Below are 26103 nucleotides of genomic sequence, written 5' to 3'. Positions count from 1 at the left end.
TATATATAATCAAAATGTGTCCATGTAAATCAGATTATTAGGTGATCTGAAAATTAGTCTCTTAATTTCCAAATTTACTTGTTAATATTCCTGTAAGTTCGACTTCTCCGGACTGGAACAACAAATCATGAACTTATCTCTAATTTAAGAATACAAGATTAACACAAATAAGCTTCTCTAAAGGTCATTTGTTTTGTTTTGCTGATAATGAAAATGCGTTTACAATTAGACAGATCACTAATTGGATATTCTACTACACTAGAGATATTATCAATAATCTTGGTCCAAGACATATCCTTTGACGCCGCGAATAAAATATTTCCAAATCTCCACCTATATTCCTATTTTCATTACGACGTCGCAATGATTATATGATAACATTTATAGTGGCACCGCCGCAACTGATTCTATCTACTATCATAAAATATAGTAATATACTCACAAAATCAATTAGATTGACAAAACACAAAGAAGTAGGGCTAAACAGTGGAAATAATTGAAGCAATTTGCAAAGAAGTTTGCATAACAATAACACAGAGAGGTAGTTGAAGTCAAACCGTTTACAGCTAAGCTAATTCACCCCGCCAAATCAGCCGCAACTAAAGGAGGAGACAGAGACAGAGAGAAACAGAACAAACTATAGAATGAGACAGAGCACAAAAAAGATCACAAGAGCTGTACAAAAAATCGAATTAAGTCGCATTTTGGACCTGGACCAGACCCACCAGGCACAAGAGAGAGAAGCACGACGATCCACATTACATAGAGCTAGAATCTTGTCTTTTCAACCGAGACAGTCTGTTTTAAAACAAAGGGCTACAAGAATCCTCTCACGAGAAAATCTTTTTCCTCACCAATGGTAACCAAGAGGAATAAAAATTTAGTTGACACATGTTATCCATACGCTATGTCCAACGTGTTTGACGGCCTTTAAACTGATCAGTGCCGCTTGTTTAATCTCATCTCAGGCGTCTCTGGAGAATCCGAATACAAACCAGTTGCCCTGTCAAAAAAAACAATTTCATTAACAGAGTTTTGACAAAGGTTTGGTGTTCTAGGCAAAAATTCTCTACGGCGTGAAGCGCTCAGCTCTTTAATCTAAACTTTGAGTACTTTGGAATAACTTCAACTAGTTTTCAGTGCCAAAGTAGTATACAAAATCTTGTTCAGTCCGTTAAGTTAGATTTGTAGGAATAAGAAGATACTTGGAAAGCTTATGTACCTATCGTAACACAAGTACGCATCACCAATTTGTCCTGCAACCTTGTTTCGTACTTTTCTCACACAAATCTGAAACATACAAATAGTTAGGAACTTTACACAATACGAAGGCAATTTTTAATATACATTATAGATGAAGATGAAGGGATTGGTACCCACTTGTACTAGATCAAGAGGTCCAGCTTTTTCATCGCGGTTTCTGTGAATTACTATACCATTGTCACATTTGTTTATAAAATGTGCGCTGCCACTAATATCGTAAAGGTTCGGTGCACTGCCATCCCATTGTTGCAACTGTTTTGGATGAGCGACAAACCAGACATGGCAGGAGTGGTGTTGGGAAAAGCGTTTGATCTTTGTAAGCATCTGGCTAACATACTCTGTCTCCGTCCTATCAAAACAAATAGAAATCTATCATGTTCCAGAAAGGAAAGAATGTAAAATTGATTGAAGTGAAAACATTTTCATCACTCACTGGCGTGTAGTACGTTGATGGTCGAGCTCATTGTAAGGATCTATAACAAGTCCTCGAATCCCATAACGAAGAACAGCCGCTTTTGCACGTTCCAGAACCCATTCAATATTTGGAAGTGAATCCATCTCACATCTGATTAGTCATGAGAACCCAAACACCAAAATATTTACCATATCATGTCCAAGTAATGCGACTTTCCAGGTCTTTAGGTACATATTTTTGTATCAGCGGAGAGTCAAGTTCAATTAAAGCTGAATATTTTACCTTATGAGAGAGAAGGTGTCATTCAACCACTCTTTCCCTTCCTCCAACTCCTCAACATTCATCCGTTGGACAGCTCTTCCGTAACTGTTGAGAAAAAAGGAAAAACATAAACACCACTTTCAAGAAAGAACAAAGTTAAAGTACAAGTTCAGACATTACAAGAGCAACAGTTCTTGGCTTCAATCAGATTGTGAGGGTCTTTTCAAAATAAAGAGGCTTACTTTGCATCAAAGAATGGTTTCTGTACATGTTTTTCCAAAAGTTTCCTGCCATGATCTCGTACCTGGAAGCAGCGCGAACAAGAACAATCAGGTAAAGCTACTACAAAGCAGTTTTCCCATTCAAGGACAAGGTCAGAAACACACCTTATTCTCCATTGAACAGAGAGCAAATTTCCAGCCAACACTATGGTTTAGATTGCATAACAGAGCATCAATCCATTCACTCTTTCCAGAATTAGGAACACCTGTAACAACAGTCAACTCTCCTGGCACAACCTGATCAAGAGCAAATTTAATATATCACATAGTTGATGAGCCTACAACAATATCAAATAAATAACATGACTTCAAAGCTTACACTATAGAAGTTGTCCAAAGTTTTCCACCCCGTTGAAACACCATACTCGTATCCATGTGTTCGATGATAGAATGCATCAATTTCATCGAAGAAATCTTTGAAAGCGAATAATCCTTGTATAGGGTATGGCTCAGCATTTAGAATAGCCTCCTTGACTAAATGAGGTCCCTCAGACATAAGCAGCTACGAAAATCATCCAAGTAAGGAATTATTGTGGTCATTTAAACCAGAGTAACCACAAAAGCAAATTCATAAAATTTACATAAATCTATCTGACCTCGTTTGCATCTTTGAAATGTTCCTCCTCATTTTTCTTCGGCCATTTGACACGCCAACATCTTTCTTTCCCCAAACGCCGTGCAAGTTCTTCCCCCAGAGCTTGACCAGGTCCATCTCCATCAGTAGCAATAACAATTCGAGACGCCTACGAATAAAAAAACTTAAGGAAGATTGGCATTCAAATAGTCACACATAAAACTAAATAATCAGTTATCACATACCTTTTTTAGATAGTCATTGCAATTCCATAGGAACTTATACTTCGTGTCCTAGCTTCACAGAACAGTAAAATGCTTAAGGAATCAAATAAGAGAGAATATTTAAAAGAGATGTAAAGTATGAAACCTAGAAGACCAGGCAAACCTTTTCAGGTGAGGTTTCCTTTGAAGAAACCGACGCTGGAGCTCCATCAGGAACAGACACACAATTGCGAAAACCAGCCTCTTCCATTGCAAGTTTATCTATTTCCCCTTCCACCTAAAGTTAAATTTTGCCCAAAAAGTTAAAATAATGCTCTTCCCAGTTCATATGATCATTTAAAGGAGATAACTGCAGACATACTATAATGATTTCAGATGCTTTTTCTATGTCATCAAGCCCATAAAAGACCCTCCGTGTATCCCTTTCCTGAAAGAAAGTCAAAGAAAAAAGCATGTAAGAGAACAGTCGTAATCAGAAAGCTCAAGAGTTTTTCATGTATGCTATTGAGAAGGGAATTGGTCTGACGTGAACCTGAAAGAATTTCTTAGTTAGATACCGGTACTTGCAACTCACAAGCTCCCCTCTTTGCCAATACGTAAAAGCAATCACAATCTGCCGCATATAATTTAACAGGAAATTATAGGTAAGTAAAATAACAACAGATTCACACAGGACCAGAACCAAGCATGTTCCATAAATAAGAATGTAACACGATAAATCAGGATTTCTAAATTGCAATCAAGACAGTAACAGGTCCTTTAAAATCCTAAGACAGAAATAAATCTCCAATTCAGAAGAATACTCGTAAGGTACCTGATCACCTATTCTTTTCTGCATAACCCGATTTCTCTCAAGCGTTTTCCTTGAAATCGCTCTTGCAGCGAAATACTCTTGAATCTGAAGCATAACCAAGAATACAATAATATTATCAAACTCATATAAACGAAGAGTTCAGAAAGTTCAGTAGACACCGAAGAAAGAATAAGAATAAGCATGTCAAAAGAGACATGTAAAAGAAGACAAGCACCTCATCACAGAGAGGTTCTAACTCTAAACTGTCCACCGTAACTTTTCTTTCAACCTTCTCTTTTGGCTCAGCAAATGGCAACCTACCATCCGCCTGCAAACAGGAATGAGGATAAGTTCAAACTATAATCAATTATTACTTTATAAAATGTTGGTCTCGTATTTGTACTTAACCACCGCAGCTCACCTTTACTCCCCCTTTCAACCCACACTTCCCCCGAAAGCAATTCCATGTAGCTGACGATCTACAAAGTCATGATTAACTACAGTCTCATGCAAAGCAAGTTCAAAACCAAAAACTCAATTAATGAGATATCAAGATAGCATACCCATCCGAGGCAATGAAAAGTGACAAGCTTTTCTCTAAAGAGTCTCCACCTCCACACTGATGTACCAACAACAACAGTCGACAATCTAAATTAGTCTTTTTTTCAGATACTCAACAAGAATCCAACAAGAAAGAGCAAACATCTATGAAAGCAACATTCACATAGTACTCAATTTATGACTAATCAAATAGGGATATGAGAAAGACTCTAAAAGGAATACCGTTGGACATATCAAGCCACTATATTGTCCTGGAGGGCAATTTTGAGCATCAATTCCTTGTTCCGCCAATTTACGCCTCAAAGTAACTAATTTAGATGAAACAGCCCTCTTGTCTGCTTCTTCTTCAGGAACAACTACAAAGCAGAAAAATGCTGGGATTATTAGAGCTTGTTGTATCGGGAAGACTACTACTTCTGTATTTTTTATAAATCAAAGGGCTACTTCCTGATTCATTCCAATGAGTACCAGGATGGGATTCAACGCATGTAAACTACCAATTTTTGTATTGCAAGCAGCTAATAAACTAAATTGCATACACATGGAAACACAAGAGGACTCAATTACAAGAAGCATGAAACTGCAAAAGGGGAGCAATAGGAACAATAATAGAATCCTAAATGACTAAAAATGAAACCCTAAATGTCCAAAATTCGAAAGATATACAGAAATCGGAAGAGAGAACTCAAGCATCTAACACATACCAGGAGTTGGAACCCTGGAGATTGAAGTGTAAGATGATAAACCATTGGTCCTTTGGTGAAAAGGACTGTTTTTGGACACGGGTCTCGAGGCCAAAACCGGAAGTAATCGTCTAGAGACGGAAGAGAGTTGCCTACCAGGGGAATAAGAAGGAGAAGACGACGAAGAAGAAGAAGAGGATACGGCAAAAGAAGGAAGAAGGCAAAACTCGAGGAATTGTTTGGAACCCATGAGTACAGACATCGAGCAAGAGAGTTTCCGCAGGTGGGTTTGTGGTAGACGAAGCAAAAATCGCATCTCGAAGTATTGATTGACTGAAATAACTCTTCAGCTATTCATAGTGGTTGCTCAAGGGTTTTAGGGGTTCTTCTTCTGCTTCTTTCCCTCCTCTGTCTCTGTGTCATATGGAGGAAGAAGAAGAGAAGAAGAAGATTTTGATTTCTGCTCTCTTTTGATATAAATGGGCTTTCTATTATAAAGGCCCATTAATCGTTGCTTCAGGCCTGTTGCATTTATTTCGACCCATTTTATGGAAAAAAAGACTTGGCGACAAAGTCAAAGCGAGTGTGACACGTGGGAAAGGGAACGCGTGTTATAGTTTGGGCCTGGCCCATATGTAATTAGTGGGGTTATAGATACTTGGCGGCAAAGTCAAAGAGGTAGCAACGTGGAATACCAATCTCAACTTTAGCCGCTAAAACCGTAGCTCACTCTTTTACCGAGTCAATCGCACCACCGGAAAATATAAACGCTAAAATAATAAGATAAATATATCTCAATTTACTTTACTTAATTAATTGCTTTAGAGATCACAATAATAAATTAGTACTATCACTTAAAATAAATAAATTATCGTCGGACACACAAATTTATTCAATGAAGATACACTAACTGAGTAACTGCCTAACTGGTGACATGCTAAAGCATAAAATGAGATTTCAATTTTGATAGGACAACTGAGTTGCGCAAGACCACATCGTATTTTGGGTTTTGGCTTGAGTTATTTGTTTCTTTTCTTTTAAGTAATGGGTTGATAAAATGAAGAGATTTGTTCATCCATCGAATTAGTCCGGCTAGATCCATATTGCCAAAGTGAATAAAAGCCTAAAAAGTCAATAATTTTCTCTCTTTTACTAGACATCTATCTAGTGATTTTTTGCTATTTGTTTAAGAAAATTATTTACTTTTACAACTACATAAAATTAAGATAAGATAGTCTTTGAAGTTTCGAGTTTATATAATTACAGCCGCAAATGTAATTATAGTGGTTACTCCTAAATGACTTCAACTACAAGAATCTCTTCCTTTTCATCATTCTACAAAGTCAGTAAACATTCATAATCATTAAAATTATGTATTCCTAGTGGAAAAAAGTATTTCACCTCAATTAATATTTCGTCCGAACTCTTCTAGCTTGTAGAAGAGATGGACAGCCACGACTTTTTGGAAAGAATTGTCAGTCGATGCTCTCTTCAAATTCCTTGAAGAGATGTCCGCTTAACGTTTAACACTTTATTAACACTTTATTAACACTTTATTAATTAATTAAAGATAAGTGGTTTTCCTAGTTTATGTGAAATTTTAGAATAATCAATTTTTAAAAAAAATTTACGAAAAAATTTTAAATTATTGAACCATAATTTTGAATTAGATCACAAAAGTCTCCAAAAAAATCTAAGGTGTAGTTTAGTATTGCTTTTGATAAATTACTTCAAAATATATAAAAAAGAATTACTAAAAATATCAAATGTGTAGATTTGGAAGAATCATAAAATTAGGTATATTTTTTTTAGTGAAGAAAATTAGGCAACACAATTACGATAACCAAAAGGACCGTATTAGGTATTAGAATTTTAATCCAAATTAATATGAAGATCAGTTAGAGACAATGTGTGTATGAAAAATAATGAATGATGCATCTTTTCAAACTATGATTATTGTACACATTTTCTACAATCAATCACAAAGTTTGATTAACACTACTTTCATAATAGAAGCAAGCACTATACACAAATTTTTAGTCTAGGTCATGATCACCAAAACTCTTCGAACACACTATATATATATTTATGGTAGGATTTAGGTTCAATCCTACAATATAATAATTTCTTGAATTTAGTGTTTAAGAAAATAATTTAGAAAAAACAAGGCCTAATACTAAGGAGGTGGTTACGCTAATTCTAAACCCACTATAACCCCTCCTTAATCCTCGCCAAAACCTTAACTTCTCTCTCTTTCATATATATTTCCGTGACGGTTAAGTCAGTGAAGTTACAAATTAATTACAACCTGAAGTCTTACTTCACTTCAAGAAAACAAAAGACAGAATCTTTGATCCTCTCGTATCATATATCTTCTCTTGTCCTTTTCCTTTGTTTTCTGCGTTTACTACACTAAGCTTAATTAGTTAAAGGCTTAAAGCTAATTAAGTCTTCTTAATTACTCAGTTATCCAAAACTTCCCCATCAGTAACTGCTCCTGATTGCTTCACATTCTTCATTTGCTATATTCATCATCTCTTTCGTCTCTAATGGACTGCTTAAGCTACTTTTCCAACTCAGATGCAATCCAGCTTGAGGATTGTTTTATCCCTGAACTCGACACTTTCTTCTTTCAAGCACAGCCGCAACATCAACTGCATCAGCCATTGCATCTCGAAGAAGCTCTTTCACCGTCTCTCTGCGAGTTCAGTCACTTCTACGAGCCGTTTCTTCCTCCCCAAGACATCTTTCTCCCTAGCCCTAAAACCGAAGTCTTCAACGAGTCACAGGACTTAGATGCCTTCTTCCCCACGCCAAAACACCAAAAGCTCATTAACTCCAGCTTTCATTTCAACACTAACGACCCTTTCTTTCCGAGCCCTAATCCTAATCTCTTGGATTCCTTCATCACCGAGACTTCAAACTTTTCCGAGTTTCTTGTTCCTGACTTCTCTCCGGCATTCAAAGTGGGGTGGAGTGATAAATGTGATACCAAGAAACCGGAGCTTTCTGCTCAGAGCATCGCAGCAAGAAAGAGGAGAAGAAGAATCACAGAGAAGACTCATGAGCTCGGAAAACTGATCCCTGGAAGCCAGAAACACAACACTGCCGAAATGTTCCAAGCCGCAGCTAAATATGTCAAGTTCTTGCAGGCTCAAATTGAGATTTTTCAACTAAAGCAGACCAATGTGCAGGTATAAAGATAAAACATGAATCCAAATGAATCTCCACCGAATCTATCTATTTTATAACTTATGCAACATTTGTTTTAATTTTGCAGACTTGGGAGAGTTCAAAGGTGGGAAGAGAAATGCAGTTTTTGCTTGCGTCTCAAGGAATTCAGGAAAAGCTATCAACAGAAGAAGTGTGTGTGGTTCCTAGGGAAATGGTTCAAGTCCTAAAAGCCGAAGAATGCATCTTGAGAAACCCTAGGATTTCTCGAGACCTAAATAAGTTGTTGTGAGCAGATCTGATGAACTAGCTTCGATTTTATCCAGAGGCTCGAATGTCCAAATTCTTAACTTGCCTGGTTGTGTCTGTTTCTAATTTGTTTCTTGTAGTAGTTTCTACATTAGCGGTAGAGTTTAATCATTGGTTAATTGTCCTCTTAACTAATGTAAATCCGTTTGCTTTTATCCAAAAGTGTTATGTTATATCAAATCCACAAAGATTTTACTGTGACTCACACATCAAATCACTCATCCCTCCTGATTTTGATATGCGAAAAAATGAACGGTCCGAAACCAAATTTTACAGTTTTGGTCTTTACGGACTAAGATGTCCAGCTTTTATAGTTTTGGTGTTTTAGTGTACCAGCGCGGAAACAACTATATAACTTCTCGATTAGAATCTAAATTTCTTATTTAAACAAACAAAAATTACTATATACCATTGTCAGTTATCACATTGGTTTATAGAATGTGCGCTGCCACTAATATCTATCTTAAAGGTTCGGTGTACTGCCGTCCCATTGTTAAAGAAATTAAGTGCATGACTTCAACTCTTACACCCCATTGAAACACCGTACTTGTGTCCATGTATTCTATGATTAGAAGTCATCATGTCTCTTCAAATCCTTCTATAGAATAGGGTATGGCTCAGCATTTAGAACAGCTTCCTTGAGTACATGAGGTCCCATAGACATAAGCACCTGATAAAACAAATCATAAGTAAAAAAAAAACTCATTGTTGGTCGTTTAAACCAAAAGTAACCACGAAAAGCGATTTCATAAAATATAATCTGACCTCGTTTGCATCTTTGAAATGTTTATCCTCATCACTTTTCTTGGGCCACTTGACACGCCAACATCTTTCTTTCCCCAAACGCCGTGCAAGTTCTTCAGCCAGACAGTGACCAGGTACATCTCCATCAGTAGCAATAACAATCCGAGACGCCTACGAAATAGAGAAATCATTTGAGATGTTTGTATATACCAATAATATCACATCAAACCAGAAAAAAACAAAATTTTCACAAACCTTTTTCAAATAGTCATTGCAATTCCATAGATACTTAAAGCTCTTGTCCTAACATCACAGAAACAGTAAAATGATTAAGGAACCAAATAAGAGAGAATGGAAAGAAAGCAAAAAAAAAAAGTATGAAACATAGAACAAGACCAAGGCAAACCTTGGATTCAGGTGGGACTGGCTTTGAAGAAACACAATCTGGAGCTCCATCAGGAACAGAGACACAATTGAGAAAACCAGCCTCTTCCATTGCAAGTTTATCAGATTCCCCTTCAACCTATAATATACAAAAGTTCACAGTAAAGTTCGTCGATCGATCATATGATCATCATGTATATATATAAAGGAGATGAACGTACGGAAGAGAAGACATACTATAATGATTTCAGATGCTTGTTCTATGTCATCAACCCCATACAAGATCCTCCGTGCTACCCATGTTTTCCTTTCCTGAAGTGAATTCAAAGTAAAAAAGAAAGTATGTGAGAGTTGTTCATAATGCATGTAATGCTTCCCTAGCTATATATATTAAGAGAAGGGAATTTGTATGACGTGAATTACCAGACTGAACTTCCTAGTTAGATACCACCGGTACTTGCAAGTCACAAGCTCCTCTCTTTCCCAATACGTAAAAGCAATCACAATCTGCCATTAATGTAGCAAGAAATTAGAGGTAAGAACGTAAATATATAATAACAGAGTCGTCCTAGCTAGACACACACGTACGGGACCAGAACCAAGCATCCTCCTTAAGACAAGAATCTAACTTGTAATTGCAATGAGTGCCCAAGTCAAACTTTGGGAAGAAGAATAAGATGGTAAGGGGGTACGTACCTCACCACCTATGATTTTCTGCATAACCCGATTTCTCTCGAGTGTTTTCTCTGAAATCGACCTTCCAGCGAAATACTCTTTAACCTGAAGCATAAGATACAAAGAACACAAAAGAAATTAATCAAAACTCATATTATATAACTACAAATAAATGAAGAATTCACAAAAGAAGACAAACAAACCTCATCACAAAGAGGTTTTAGGTCTAAACTCTTCACCGTAACTTTTTCTTCAACATTCGCAATTGGATCTGCAGTAACCAATTAACCGAGTCAATCGCACCACAAAGAAAGAAGAAAACAAAAAACCCCCGGCAAATTCGCAAAACATGAAAACAAATTCCTATAATTAGGAGGCAACAGAGGAATACGGCAAAAAAGTAGTTTATGATGATTCCATAAAACTTGAAGCTCTGTAATAACGAAAGCGTACCTGGTAAACTCATAGTTTTAGAATCTGAATTTGAGATTAGGTGTTCTGAATAGTTTTTAGATCTTCAATTTGGTGATGGGAGATGAAGAGAATTTCAGTAGTTCTCTGTTTAGGGTTGAAGAGAATTTCAGTAGTTCTCTGTTTATATATGACAATATTTCCTTTTTATTTTGTTCTTTGTGTCCTCATCAAATTGGTAATTATTAATTAAGGAAATTTAGAGAGTTTTATGGAATTTAGGAAATTTTAGATTTTTGTGAGGTTTAAGTGAGTTTTTTTTTTAATAATTTGGTGAAATTGTAGACTTTTTATTTTAAGAAGAAGGAAAAGTTAGTTTGTGATTAAATTTAGTGAGATTAAAGGAAAATCTTAGGGTGATTTTGGGAGATTTTTGTTTTTTTTTTTTAATAATAATAATAATAATTTGGGTTTACTCATAAGGGAAGGGAAGCTTAAATGTTTGCTTGGACCAATCATGTTTATCCACATCTTCTAGTATCCCCCATAAATCAAAACTGTGCAAATCAGCAAAAGAGTGTCTTGCAATGGAAGCTAAACTTCCCTTTGTATTCTATCAATATGTCCCAACACACAACTTCCACAGGCGCTTTGATAAAACTATTCCTCTCATGTCTTAACGTCAAAACACACAATCACAAGATTCTTATTTCCATGAAGATTCTCCTCCTCAAGTGTTATAACCTCGTGCACTAGAAAATCAGGTTGCTCTGTCTAATGCTTTGAACTGATCATCAAGAGGAACGTATCCCAAAGGATGTGCATAGCCCTGTTAAGTAAGTGAATTTCCCCGTGCTAGGGTTACATACAATGAACGGATTACCCGCAGCAATCCCAATGAAGCCATGGAGTTCTTCTTGGAGTTCCTATCTTCTTGGAGTTCATGTTCCTGGAACTTTTGGTGATTGGGAAGTGATTGAGAAGTCTTGTGTTTTTGCTCGGCTTAATTCCTATCTTCCTGGAGTTCTTGTTCATGCAGCAAACATACGTGTGAAAAAATCATAAATCCCTTTCCACGGGATGCAAATTGATGTCATTGAGTTTACACAATCAGTTCTCTGCTTACATGATGCAAACAACACAGAAGTCAAACATCCAATCTATCATACTCATTAGCGCTAATACTCATCCCCGAGGTTCTTAGATTCTCCTTCTCTTTACTTGAAATGTAGCTTCGTTATTGTCTTCAGGATTCCTTCTGCTTAGAACTCAATTTATATTTCTGCTTGCTATGCATGTGGGCATCATCAACAAGAACCTACCCTGTTCAAAGTCAAAGACAGCAAACCCGCAAAACTGCAGACCATGTAAAGCGTTCAGGGGTGGAATCCATAGGCATAATTTTGTTCATCATAGATTTGTATAGAGTACATTTATTTTCTCTCCACCATTAGAGGTACTAAGACTATCCCAAGGTAAAACAGTTTCCACTTATTCACATATCAAACTGTTTTCTAGAGATCTAACTTATGGATGTTTCGATGGACAGTTAAGACTTATCTTTAGGTGCAGACGTGCAGTGATCTGTTTCAATGTTTATGGTTTAGGAATGGGATTAAACAGAGGAAGAACTCACAGCAAGATGGTGTGTTGGGAACAAAACTGTCCGATCCCACACCCAAACTCCAGCTTCTCTTACAAATTCCAAACCAAAACTCCAATTCAGTTCTAGTTCAGACTTCACCCTCGATGAGTTTGAGAAATATCCTCTGCATTTTTCAGAGACTCATAGATAGACTCTATTGGAGACAATAAATGGACACCATCAGTGCAAGATATAGAGTGTGATTTAAATTAATTAGCTTTGGTGGTTTTCCTTTAATTTATGTGAAAATACACTAAATTGACCCAAAATTGGGTCAATTGCCATACTGTTGTATCTCATTATTAGATTGACACAAACTTTATGTAGACAAACAAAAGTCCAAATTTTTATTTTAGTTAAGTTCGATTTTTAGTAAAAAATGAAAATCTGAAATAGAAATAAATTTTGAAAACAAAAAAATATAATGTATAAAAATATAATGTATAAATATTATGTTCAAGAGTATTATTTATAAAAAAATAATATATAAAAATATGATTTAAAATATATGATGTTTAAAAATATGATCTTTTAAAATATTTTTTTGAAAATATATTTTATAAAAAGTATAATGTATAAAATATTATTTTTAAAAAATATAATGTGTGAAATTTGATTTATAAATATGATGTATAAAAATATTATTTTTAAAAAATACATCTATGTTGATGTATAAAAATATGATTTTCTTCAATCTCAATAAAAAGCGCAGTTTTGTTACGTAATATTAATAAATATGATGTCTAGGTGGGAACTATTGTTCAACGTGATGGTGTATAATCTGCAAACAGATCGAACCAGATAACCAAGTTGCGTACAAAGTGCTGTTGATTGAAAAATCTTCAACGACCTCTACGTCTGAGGCTGCAAACTTGACACCTAGGAGGAACTGGTCTATCCATACTTTCAAGTCTGAGCTTTTAAATATTTTTGTCAGCAGAGCAGATTGAAACAAACACAAACAAATCTTATTTTCACAAGAATTACTTGCCTAATCACACAATCTCCTAAATATATAAACCAAACACAGTAAGCTAGTTGTTCAATTTTGAGTCTGGAATTGTCAAAGTGATTCATTTAGAGTTTGCAAAGCTCTTGCATATTGATCCTTCAAAGAATCAATTTTTCTTTGTTGGTGGTTGGTTGACATGGTTGTAATCAGATTATTATAACAAATTACAAGCTAATTAACATGCCAAATAAAAATTTGTCACATTGGTTTTGCTTTTACCTAAAACTATGATTTTATGTAATTACTGGTATTCACTATTCATCCGAAAATAATAATTTAATCAGTTATATGATAATTTAAGCTTATCCCCTCTTTTGTTTCCAAATAATAATTTAAAAATTTTTACCTAAATAATATTTATGCCAAATAATAATTTTTATGCCAAATAATAATTTAAGCTTATCCCCTCTTTTGTTTCCGAAGTCGTAAATAGTGATCATTGGTTATAATTCTTTGAATTAACTTTTTGTGTGTGAAATAATTCAGTCGTTTGTGTGTAAATTATGATCATTGGTTATTTGTAGATCATCGTTTGATTCATACCTCTTTTCAGTAATCTAAATAACAATTTTTAAAGTAATTATTTAACATATTTTATTATATTTTTTTTTGTTAAAGCATTTTTTTTTTTTTGGTTAAAGCATATTTTTGTTAAAGCATATTTTATTATATTATAAAGTAGAATGTAATTTGCAACAGATATTTGTTTGTTTGTGTTTTTTTTTTATAGAATAGTTGTGATGTAGAAAAACTGGGCAAAATAACACATTGGAAAGTATAATTTCTAAAATTTATAAATGATTATATATTTTAATTTCAAATTATTGTTTTGTTCAGTTTATAAAATAATTATTATAGTTCCGTTATTATTAATTTATAAAATAATAAGATATTAATATTTACCTAAACAAAAGTATAATGAATAATCAATAAGACATAATGAAAAAAAGATAATGCATAAAAAATCAAGAAAGTAAAATTGGAACCAACCTTGATTTTTTTTTTAGCCTATTTTCAGTAAAGTGAAAAAAAAACTAAAAGAAATTTATCAAATTTGAAAACTAACATTGTTGTAGTCTCATAGTTTGAAATTTATCAACACAAATAACTAAATACATTTTCATTGAAAAATGGTCTAATATATCATTATTTGTAATCTTGTAATAAAATTAAAAATCAAATATCTTTTATAATCCTACTATATTAATTGGGAAGTACAAATATGAAACTAACCTTAAAATGTGTAAAAAATTACATTCAATTACCATTAGAAAAATTAATTAAGCTTAATTAACTAATTTAAATAAATATAATTAATTAAAAAACATTTACAGATCAAATATTAAAAAAAATCTTTAAAAAATTATTTCTAATAAATTATAGACGAAATTACTAATATTTAAAAATATATATATATATATATATATATAAACAATTCAGAATTTTGAAAACTAAGATTTTATATCCAAGTATACAATACAATTATTTTAATAACTAAATTCGAAGATTTTATTAAGATTTCAAATTATAATTCTCCTATCATCTTTATTTTATTTTATTTACAAATTGTTTAGAATTTTCTTATAATACTTATTATTAATCAAATGCATATTTTTTGGGGCATTCTCAAAAATGCCCCTTTTTCCATACCTCTTTTTAAAAATACTCCTTCATGTTGACCATTTTTAAAACTACCCCTCTTTATATACAAAATGACCAAATTACCCTTTTTGAGTGACAGCAAGAATGTACAGTCATCAAAATCGAAAAAAATTTCCCGCCAAAATCGAAAATTTTTCCCGCCAAAAATATTGAAATTTATACCTTTTAAAAATATTGTAAACGCTTTTAAAAAACTTTTAAAAGCGTTTACAAGGTTTTTAAAAGGTTTTTAAACACATTGTAAACGCTTTTAAAAACCTTGTAAATGCTTTTAAAAAGTTTGTAAATGCTTTTAAAAAGCTTTTAAAAGAAGTGTTTACAAGGTGTTTAAAATCCTTTTAAAAATCTTATAAAAACTTTTACAAGGTTTTTAAAAACATTGTAAAAGCGTTTACAAGGTGTTTAAAAACCTTTTAAAATTTTTTTAAAAACCATTTGAAAACCTTTTAAAAACCTTTTAAAAACCTTTTAAAACCTTTTAAAAACATTTTAAAAATCTTGTAAAAGCGTTTACAAATTGTTTAAAAAACCTTTTAAAACTCTTAAAAAAATCTTGTAAAAGCCTTTACAAGGTGTTTATAAGGCTTTTATAAGGTTTCTACCTTATAAAAGCCTTATAAACACCTTGTAATTTTTTTTTGGCGGGAAACATTTTGGTGGGAAAATTTTTTGGCGGGAAAATTTTTTCGAAAACTTTTTGGCGGGAAAATATGTCGGAAATTTTTTGGTGGAAAAATTTTGTTTTTCTTTTTATTGAATAAAATAATTTTCATCTAAGGGTAAAATGGTCATTAAAAATTAAAAGAGGGCAAAAATAAAAATAGCCAGAAAAGAGGGTATTTTTGAAAAGGGGTATATCAAAAGGGGTATTTTTAACAAATTCTCTATTTTTTCTGCATATGTTGTGATTTGAATTTTTTAAAACGAAGATATATTACTCAATGTATGAAAAATATGTGTTTTAATTTCTACATTGACGGGTTGGTAAAACTAAATTTATATAAATGATAAATTAATAATTTTTATTTGCTCACAATTATAATATTAAAATTACTATTTTATATTTTATAAAATAATGATGCAAATACAACAAACAAACAATATAAAATTGTAATAATACTTAAACAATAAAATACTATAATATTTTAAAATAATTAGTATTCCAATAGACTAATAGATTTACAGAAAAAATTAAAAATAAATATTATCTCAAATAAAGTAACTTTAAAAAAAATTAAAACAATAATTTTTATTATTATATTATAATTTTTTAAAAAAATATTGACCTGTGCTTTAAGCACGGGATATCTCTTAGTGAAGTAACAGATGACAAGAAAAATATTATAATTCAAATTTACTGAAGAAGAACACAAATTCAAGAAAATTTCATACAAAGTGTAGTAAATAGTAAAATACTAGAGAGGAAATATATCGTGAGCACAAAACCAATTTTTTGAAAACTCTAAGTACTTAAAGTTACAATACATTTAAAAGATTAATCAATATTAGTCATGCCAGAAAATATAAAGATTTCAGAAACCTTTTATAATTTTCAAAAAATTGTACTTTTTATAAATAAGAAACTATTATCCCAAAAGTAAATAATAATAGATAGTTGGCAATAAAAATGTAAAGACTATTCTTTTCCCCCTCTGGTCAAATCAAAACAATTTATTTAGGAAACAAAGAGTTGTGATGAAGTTTTCTTTCTATCAATCAGACTAGATGGACGATTTGACTTGACCTAGAGTCACTATTTCCATTATATTCTCAAAATCCCACATCAAATATTGATAGTACTCATTACGTTTTTTTCTTCTTTATTCTGTTATTTTTATGTATTAATCTCCAAAATATTGCTTAGATATAATTATTGGCTGACAAAAAATGAAAAAATAATACTTTGGTGGCCACAACTTAGTACATTGACTTATGCTAGTATAATGCTATTAATGCACTTTATCTATCCTTAATTCAAATTAGTTTTGGAAATGACAATTCGACAACTAACTGCTACATTACTATACCAATTAGGTAACAACCCATACTATATACGGTATAAATTGATTTAAAGAAAATTAATATAAGTAAAATTATTATTCTAGAACCAATATTTGTTTGTGTCAAACATAATATGTAACTAAAGTTATTTATTTATTTATTCAAAGCTGCGTTATTTCGTGTTAAAAATATATTTCAGCCGTGAAATATTTAAATGTAGAAGATAAAATATTGATAAAATGTTATTATTTATTGCAACATGTCTTTTGTGTGGTTTAAAAATCAAATTCATATCTTTTATGTCTTATTTTGTAATCATAACAATTTTGCATGTTTCTTATGTAACCATAACAACATATACTAAATTACTCAGTAGTTTAATTAATTAATTTCATTATATGTTAGTAACAATCGGATTCTAAACTAAATTTTTTAAAGATAATATAATTTATTGATTTAATATTTGTGATTAGGCTATTTAAATATTTTGAGTTAGTCGGTTTGTTAATATTTTCTATAAATAACGGATTATTACCAAAAAAGCCATTATGAACAATTAATGAAATTTCAAAATCAACGTATTCGTGTAAGAATACATTTCACCTGTGAATTATATGAACGCGGTAAGGAAAATATTTATAAAATGTTACAATTTATGGAAATATATATTTTTGTGTGCTTTAAAAATCAATTTTTTATATTTATGGTTAATCAAGTAACTATAACAATTTTTCATAATCTAATAATCACTCATTTTAAATATATTATGATTTTTTTGGGTACTAAGTTTATTTATAATGATAAAGGTTATTCTCTCATTCCTTTTTAATAGCACATTGATTAATATATAATTAAAACATATATTCCGATTTGGTTATCAATATTTCCATTTTTAATGAATAATCACACTAAATGTTGAGATTAATTAGTTTACATACTGAGATATTTATAAATAATCACACATCATGATATCCCCTAATTTGTTGTCATTTTTATATTTAATTATGAATATATATATATATATATATATATATATATAAATCTATATTTATTGGGAATTGAGTTTCCTTTAATGAGTTGGAGATAATTCAGGGGTAATATATTTATTTTTATAATCAATTATAATAACTATTGAAAGCTTGTTATTTAAATTATTATGGTAATAATACTAACTTAAAAATAATATTTTTATATGATTTTGTTAATAAGTTATATGTTTAATAACTTTATATGTTTATTAATTTTATATTTTTATTCTTTATATGTTTTTATAGCCTTTTTAGAATATTTACTTATATTGATTTTTATATTGATTTCTTAAAAATAATATAACTTTGGCTTGTATATTTGTAAGTAAATTTTAGTAAAATTTTGACTTAAAATAGTATGTAATTATTTTATAGGTTTTAATATGTGATATTTAAATTTGTGTGAGAATTGATGACAGATCTAATTATTATTCAGTTAATCATTATTTTTAAATATAGTGGCATGTTAATGTAATTAAGTAGAAAATTTAAGTGTTTTTTTGCTAAATGTGTCTTGAGTTCTCTGACGGCGACACATCAACTTTTTCAAGAAAAAGTTTCTCTATTAATATATAAGGATTTTTTTTTTTTTACGAAGTTAGAACGTAAAGTCACTAAAATCCCTATATTACTCTTGTAAATATCTGTAAATACAAAATTTGGTATATGGATTTCAATTTTAGAAAATTGGTACGAGAAAAAAGACAAAGATGGAATTAAAGTTGACATACACACATCAGTTACTGTTAGATCGATCGCGTAAATAACGCGGGACAGCATATTGATAAAGGCTGCTCTGAGTCTCTGACACTCTCATGGATCATTTCATATAATTCAGTTATAATTAAATAGTATATATGTGTATGATTTAAAATAAAAAAAAAATAATACGTGTATGTGAAACGTGCTGCTGTGATTGCTTCTTCTTGTTTTTTTTTTTTCCACTTTATTTAACCAAACAACATAAGAGAAGAGAAGAACATTTGAATCCCAATGATAGTAGAAATAACAGATCCATGACATTTCTCATGTCAAACCTATCGAATAACGTAACTCATATAAATTACCAAACAAAAATCGAGGGATAATGAATCTGAATATGTACCTTTCATACATGAAATTTACTATGATATACGAAAATAATTTAACAATGAAAAGATATGTGAGTTACATATTATTCATTCAAAAGATAATTCTCAATCTAGTAGTTACATACTAATGGTAAAAATTTCAGAAAAGAGGAATTATGTCCTTTCTATATTCATGTAAGAAAATAATTTGTGATTGTAATTTGATGGATTTACAAAAACACTGTAATGATAACATGTTGCGAAATTTTAAGCGTTTTTGTAAAACCATCATAAAACAGATTTTTATACTTGTATTTTAAAATAAATATTTTAAAATAAAATATTATATATTTTCTTCTATAAAACAAGTTTTGCTGCAAGAAATCATAAAAAAAATATATACATCAATGAAGAATGATGTATAATTAACAAAAAATCATAAAACAAACAAAATTCTGCGACATGTTATTAACCGTTGATATCTTAAAAATAAACAGTGTGCATACAGAGGTGTGACAGTTTCAACAAAGTATATGTAAGAATAATATCATAAAACGACGAATTAAAGACAACATTTGTATGTATATTAATTAAGCTCTTGGCCTTTTACGGAATATAATATAATTAGAATGGGATTCTAAATTAAATTCCCCATTAAGAAAGCCGTGAAACTAGGGCTTTTCTCCCTGCCTTTCAAGATCGCCCACATGCATTGTCTGATTGAGAAATTATTCTTACATATTTTACATATATAAATCCAAAAATTTCATCACCCCCCAACTCCAATTAATATTATGCTCGTATATATATAGCAACATCCTAAAAATAAAATAAGAACATCCTAAACAAGATACTGTATATAATGTGGGATCTTATTATGAACAACAAAAAAAACTAAACACAATGACGACCTGACAATAAATTTCAAAACATTATATAATGAATTTAGTAGAAGATTCGTAACGCAATGAATCATAAAACTGACCATTTTAAAATATTTTTATATAAACTTATTGGTTGTTGAAATAAGTAATCCCTCTAGTCCACCTTGAATCATATTAGACTATGTACAATGGTTAACAGATTCAACACCCTCCACCTCAACTTTTAACACTCCACATTAGTTTCTCTTATTTCCACCTAATCATTCAACACTCAATTCAATTTTAACTTCTCCAATGGTTCTGTTTAATAAAATTCAACACCTTACCCTACTATTTTATGTTTATTTAATTTTATTTTAATTTATGATTTATGATTACATATCTAATAATAATTATCAATTAAAACTAAATTAATATAATTTAAAATTAATTAATTTCTATATAAATTTATTTATATTGTAATTTATAATTATTATTTTTTTTTTGTTTTTGTAAGTAAAATGAAGAAGGTTAAACACACACCAACAAAATAATTGGTCCAAGGAAAATTGAAAATTCTAATAAAAATTGATATTTTTTTCTATTTCCAAATAAAACAAGACTAGTCTCTATTTATAGATTTTTTTAAATGATGAATTTTGATGTACTTTTATTTTATAAAAAAATAAATTAATGTAAGATAATTGAGCTAAAATAATTAGGATGAAATAAATTCTCACAAAAAGCAAATAGATACAACTCATTCACATCTTCTCTCATATTTTGCCATGTGTCAATGTAGTTCCCGCTTTTTTCAGATTCAACTAGTTAAATTTATTCAACTCAGTTTAATACACGTATGATTTTTAGAAAATTCAACAGGTCCATTGCATGAATTAAACAGTTGAAAAATTTATTCAACACTCTCATTGTACATAGTCTTATATGGTCTAGGCTCTGCCATAGGATGTTTGGACCTACAGTCTTGAACCTCTTAACCATTAAAAAAAAACAGAAAATAATAAATAAATTTATAGCAGGTGATTTAAAATTTTATATTTTTCTAAATTTGATCTTATAATCAAGATAATTCGATATAGATGCCTAGCTTGGTAGCTTTGGTATGGGTTATTGGATGCGTTTGGTGATTGAACTGTAGATGAACGAACTTATTCACTTTGTGTCCCATCCACCATATATTCCTTAGCCCCACTTCTCCTGCTCCCATCCCAGCAGCAAAACTTACATAACATATTAACTATAACAATTAATCCATTAACTGCATGTATATAGCTCAAACGATTTGTTAACGAAATTTTGGTCAAATTATCTTCTCTAATATTGTCGAGAAATAAATAAAGCATGTCTTTTCACAAAAAAATGAAGAAAATTACTGCCCTTTGTTTTTCAATTCTTTTTTTTTTAAAATATACAAGAGGGGATCCGCCGGAAACGAAAAACAAAAAACAAATAAATGTAGAACAAATGACGATATATACTGTTCACGGTCTGTCAAGTAAGCAGCTCATTAGACATTAGCCCACACCTGACCAGACACTACGATAGTCATTTTCACAAGCTCAACTTAATTAAAAATATTTTGTTTATCTGTAATTAACACTATCTATAACGACCTTGAGTCTCGGTCGTCGTTATTATTATTATTATTATTATTGTTATCCCCCGACCAGCCGAAGAAATCGCTGATCCCATCAGACGCCATCTTTTTATCTTTCCCATCGCCGGCACAGCCTTGAGAAAGCAACATGCTAAGAGAATCTCCTTCTAGCTCTTCAAGATCTGCGAAGAAATCATCTGGCTGGTTCTGATGATCATGAAGCTCCGGTCTATATGGAGCAATATCGTCATCGTCTTCTACATTTTCCAACTCCATATCATCTCCCCGTTCATCTTTTACTGAGGAGACTGAGACGGGAGGAGGAGGAGGAGGAGGAGTGGCGGAGGAAGGCAAGTAGGTGGTATTTTGGGAGCCAATGGATGTGGCCGCTGCGTTTGCGTTTGCCGTTGGGGATTTGGAGGAATTAGGGTTAGTGGAGGAAGAGGAGGAGCGTGTGGAGCCAGCGAGAGCGTTGCGTTGGATGGGCCAAGGATGGTTATGTTCCGAGGTATATGTAATCACCAACATGTTTGGATCGGTTCGGCTCCTTTCGACTTGCTTTCTTGCTGAACAACCTTTTGAGCTGCTGCATCTATAGTAACCCCTGAAAGCAACAATCATATATAATTAAGAAACCATAGAGATTAGCCAAATCTGTTACATATACAAAATATAATTGTGTTATGATATATATACATATATATAACCATTATGATGATTATATATCATTCTATTGGCTACAAAATGAAATCAAATAAAAACGATATCATTGCAAATTTCTTTTGCTTTTGTAATTAAGTTTTAACATAATGCCTGGACCCTAACCGTAACTTAACATAGTTCGTACGTATAAGTAAGCAAATATTAATTATTTTCATGGGTGAATAATATACATAGGGACCAATTATCACGAGGCGAGTTGTTGCAACATACGAATATTCGTAGCAACTTGAGCCAAGAAAAATGTGGTGGTGAAAGAAAGTTTAGTTTAGTCTTTGATATATAAATATATATTATCATATATGAAATTGTTTTGGTATGATGAGATAGTATGTAGTACCTTGGAAAAGGAGAGCCTTTGATGGGTTTTTGACCGTACTTACGCCAAGCCCATAGATCAGACGGAACCACTTCCCCACTTGATCGGCTGTTCATCGCAGCCGGCGCTGGTATGCACACCACCTTCTTTGCTTGACTCTTTCTGCAACCAGTATATACAACATACTTACACACGTGTGGTTTTTGATCTATATACAGTGCACGTACGTGTGTATATATGTAAGTTGTGAAAGCTAAGTTTGGTAGTGGGACATTATTATCAGTTGGGTTTGAGACATGATGCAACGCAGTTATATGTTCTTTTAATTGTGACAGTTCATAGATTCTCCTGCATGTGTCTTCAACCTCAACCCTCCTTCCTCTTATGAATCTAAACAATTAAATATATACTGTCTATATATATATACAGAAAATTTAAAAGACAAAAAAAACCCTAAAACACTCAATAATGGGAATTATGATATACATACACAAAGAGAATCATAATTTTCATTCTATTATTAGCATATGCGTGCATCCGACTTTTTCCGAATGTTAATAGAGATTGATTTGTTTCCTATAAACCTAGCTACCTAGTGGCCTATAACCCTAATTTACTTTACCCTATATGGTATCATCAAAATAATGCAAATTGAATCCCAATTATTTTATACAGATAATCACTTTAAAAACCATCTTCGGATTAAATCAATATATCTTAATTATAGAAAGCTAGCATTTAATGAATCATTTGATCCAAGATGAAGAATAATTAATAAACTAAAATTTGTACCTTCTTTTAAGGCCTAGATTCCGAGGGGAAGATATCTGAATCTGCGAGGAGAACGTGTTGCCATCGACCAATAGACAGTTTCTAGGACTGTTTGTGTCTACGTTGATGATCCCTCTCGGTGAGGCGGCTGCTGCGGCGGCGACAGCGTGAGCCGACATGGCCGGAGAATTACACGGAGAGGAATCGTGGATGATGTTACTATGCGAGATCCGGATTCTTGGGAAGATACTGCATTGACTCTTTATATGGTCCTCCTCGAATACCTTAGGAACCAAGAAACCGTTATTATTGGTGTTGTTGCTATCTCCTATGGTGGAGAAATAGCTGGAGTTTGTGACGGCGTTGAGTTCTTGAAGGAGTGGATCGTTCATGCTCACAAATGGATCTCCAAATGGATTTATATGAAGATCTGATGATGGCGATGGTGGTGGATGCGTGAGAGGAATAGGCCAGATGTTCTGAGGAGGAGTTTCCGGCGACAACACGTGGCCTCCGATTCCTCGTACGACGTCGGTTAAGTCTCCTTGGAAGCTATCCATGTCAAGAAGCTCAGAGACGCTGCACATAATCTATATGACGATGATGAGTGTATATATCTTGCTGTATATATACAAACTATATATATAGAGGAAAGAATCGGATCGAGAATCAAGATAATATGATCATATATAACGAATCCGAAGGAGAGGTAGTGGAAGAAGAGATTATGTTTCTAGTATCGTAGTTGTGAGTGTTTTTTTGGGAAAATTTCTTGAGAAAAGATTGAGGAGAAGAAGGAAGGTAGATGATGAAGAGAGAGAGAGAGAGACGCTGACTTTTCGTGATGAGATGAAGTAACATCTTCTTCCCCTTCTACATGTTGGTGAGAGAGAGAGAGAGACAGATTTCATAGTAACCAATATAATATTATAACGAGATATTAATTTATAAAGTATGGACGGAAATATAAGTTAAAGTAAGTGAGATACTCTATTTATTAATCATTTAATAGATAATCGGATCAATGGCCAAGTCTTGTTGTACTTTTTAGTTTAGATTATCTTTCTGAGTTTACTTGAGTTTGTGAAGTTCTAATATAATATTAGTTCTTGATTACTCGCCGCAAATAATTCGTTAGCATAGAGGTACAACTTTATAATTGATAGTATAAATTAATACTACTTTTTTTTGTCTGTCTGCCCGCAAGAAGAATAAAAGAGATTCATATTATTGTGAGAGAATAATAGCACACTGTTTTTTGAATACCATTTCAAGTTTTACTAATCTTTGATTTAATTATTAACGGAATTCAAACAAAAGACCTCTAATTATCTTTCATTTTAGATTATGATTTCTTGTCTTGACATAGTTTTATGACAAGATCACTCCAAAACGAACTTGATTATGAAATTGATAAGACGAGATATTATACAACATCATACGAGTAGACATATATATATATCTATTAATTACGTATATATGTACGGGTACACTTGCGATTGTAAAGAGAAGTGATGAGTGATCAACGGCGAAGCAAAGAGATACAACCGCATTTCTCGGAATACGTTTCTTTGTTAACCAATAAGAATCCGCCACAGAAACATTATATGACTTTCATTTCTTTCTGTTGAATAGTTAAAATGTATGTTTGAAACAGATACTAAAATTCTATGCAAACATATCAGTACAGTATGATGCAATTTTTAAACCGTTTGTATATTTGTGTGTGACATTTGTAATAATTTTCTAATAATATTACAAAATTATATTGAATTATTGAAAAATAATTTGCGATTCATTCAGTATTCAAATATTGATTACATAAAAAAACTGTTATCATACGGTGTGATGAATGCTTTTCTTTTTCATTGGATATCGTTTTTTTTTTTTGTGGGTATAAATTTAAATAACTTAGATGATAATATATACGGCAACCCAAAATATTCACAAAAACATGTGGGATAATATTTTTTAAAAGTATATGTAACAACTTCGCACAAGAACACGTAAAATGGCTGGGAAGTATATTAACCGTAGACGAGTCATATCTTTATATACAAATATATTTGTGGGATAATATAAGAAAGTATGTTATAAGGATGTGATATATTTGTCGACTTCTTCATGATGAACACAAACCCACGTTCGTACATAACAACACCATCAATAGTTTTAAAATACACCGATCCTGTTACAAATGGCGCACATATATATACACTCCCGATCTCTCTCATGTCATTTTGACACTTTTTAACAAACTTAAAGAACATAAAATAATTTTTCTTACACCCTTTAAATTTAAATTAGTTTTTGATATTAGGAATATTTATATTAGAACATAAAAATTAAATTAGAAATTTTTATGCCAAATTTTATGTTGAAAATCTAAGACAACACTTATATTAAAACATACAAAATAATGCTAACATGACATTTTGTGAAACAAAAGGAATATATAACTTAATTCTAAAATATTTATAAATATAAATTAAATATATTAAAAATTTGACGACTCAGAAAAATTGTCTCCAGGTAGATTAATCCTATACCTTTCATGCACTTGTAAAAGGGACAAAAGTAGTGTAAATATAATTTTTTTTTTTTTTTTTTTTTTTTTTTTTTTTTTTTTTTTTTTTTTTTTTTTT

The 26103-nt window shown here is 31.7% G+C and overlaps 4 protein-coding genes across 4 annotated transcripts; 1 reads left to right on the top strand and 3 right to left on the bottom strand.

Annotated features, from left to right (window-relative positions):
• Nucleotides 627-5495, bottom strand: LOC104757455 (twinkle homolog protein, chloroplastic/mitochondrial). The gene is made up of 19 exons (XM_010480196.2): nt 5077-5495; nt 4595-4728; nt 4375-4430; nt 4233-4290; nt 4047-4139; nt 3833-3916; nt 3551-3631; nt 3380-3445; nt 3182-3295; nt 3040-3087; nt 2817-2963; nt 2540-2722; nt 2326-2457; nt 2182-2243; nt 1961-2044; nt 1697-1828; nt 1381-1612; nt 1223-1290; nt 627-1003 (listed from the first exon to the last, which is right to left on the bottom strand). The coding sequence occupies exons 1-19, from the start codon at nt 5369-5371 to the stop codon at nt 940-942; spliced, it is 2133 nt and encodes a 710-aa protein (XP_010478498.1). The 5' UTR covers nt 5372-5495; the 3' UTR covers nt 627-939.
• LOC104757454 (transcription factor bHLH52-like) lies at nt 7605-8518 on the top strand. Its single transcript, XM_010480195.1, has 2 exons — nt 7605-8243; nt 8336-8518. Exons 1-2 carry the CDS (start codon nt 7605-7607, stop codon nt 8516-8518), a joined length of 822 nt encoding a protein of 273 aa, XP_010478497.1.
• Nucleotides 8897-10938, bottom strand: LOC104757453 (primase homolog protein-like). Its single transcript, XM_010480194.2, has 9 exons — nt 10792-10938; nt 10542-10609; nt 10360-10443; nt 10087-10170; nt 9901-9975; nt 9686-9802; nt 9535-9582; nt 9301-9450; nt 8897-9205 (listed from the first exon to the last, which is right to left on the bottom strand). Exons 1-9 carry the CDS (start codon nt 10802-10804, stop codon nt 9134-9136), a joined length of 711 nt encoding a protein of 236 aa, XP_010478496.1. The 5' UTR covers nt 10805-10938; the 3' UTR covers nt 8897-9133.
• Nucleotides 21489-24393, bottom strand: LOC104757452 (probable WRKY transcription factor 14). The gene is made up of 3 exons (XM_010480193.2): nt 23480-24393; nt 22709-22849; nt 21489-22252 (listed from the first exon to the last, which is right to left on the bottom strand). Exons 1-3 carry the CDS (start codon nt 24043-24045, stop codon nt 21655-21657), a joined length of 1305 nt encoding a protein of 434 aa, XP_010478495.1. The 5' UTR covers nt 24046-24393; the 3' UTR covers nt 21489-21654.

This window comes from Camelina sativa, chromosome 17 (assembly GCF_000633955.1).
Source record: "Camelina sativa cultivar DH55 chromosome 17, Cs, whole genome shotgun sequence".
Lineage (NCBI taxonomy): Eukaryota > Viridiplantae > Streptophyta > Magnoliopsida > Brassicales > Brassicaceae > Camelina > Camelina sativa.
This window is presented reverse-complemented; position numbering and strand designations above follow the sequence as displayed.

What these genes read in the sequence shown, in the direction of transcription:
- LOC104757455 (XM_010480196.2), bottom strand. Translation starts at nt 5,371, where the DNA reads ATGCGATTTTTGCTTCGTCTACCACAAACCCACCTGCGGAAACTCTCT. An exon ending in CTCCAGGGTTCCAACTCCTG is followed by an intron (nt 4,729 to 5,076) that starts GTATGTGTTAGA and finishes TCTGCTTTGTAG; the next exon opens with TTGTTCCTGAAGAAGAAGCA. An exon ending in GCAATGACTATCTAAAAAAG is followed by an intron (nt 2,964 to 3,039) that starts GTATGTGATAAC and finishes TTTTATTCGTAG; the next exon opens with GCGTCTCGAATTGTTATTGC.
- LOC104757454 (XM_010480195.1), top strand. Translation starts at nt 7,605, where the DNA reads ATGGACTGCTTAAGCTACTTTTCCAACTCAGATGCAATCCAGCTTGAG. An exon ending in TTCAACTAAAGCAGACCAAT is followed by an intron (nt 8,244 to 8,335) that starts GTGCAGGTATAA and finishes TTAATTTTGCAG; the next exon opens with ACTTGGGAGAGTTCAAAGGT.
- LOC104757453 (XM_010480194.2), bottom strand. An exon ending in TAAAACCTCTTTGTGATGAG is followed by an intron (nt 10,444 to 10,541) that starts GTTTGTTTGTCT and finishes CTTATGCTTCAG; the next exon opens with GTTAAAGAGTATTTCGCTGG. An exon ending in GCAATGACTATTTGAAAAAG is followed by an intron (nt 9,451 to 9,534) that starts GTTTGTGAAAAT and finishes TCTATTTCGTAG; the next exon opens with GCGTCTCGGATTGTTATTGC.
- LOC104757452 (XM_010480193.2), bottom strand. Translation starts at nt 24,045, where the DNA reads ATGTGCAGCGTCTCTGAGCTTCTTGACATGGATAGCTTCCAAGGAGAC. An exon ending in AATCTAGGCCTTAAAAGAAG is followed by an intron (nt 22,850 to 23,479) that starts GTACAAATTTTA and finishes TACTGGTTGCAG; the next exon opens with AAAGAGTCAAGCAAAGAAGG. An exon ending in AAAGGCTCTCCTTTTCCAAG is followed by an intron (nt 22,253 to 22,708) that starts GTACTACATACT and finishes TGTTGCTTTCAG; the next exon opens with GGGTTACTATAGATGCAGCA.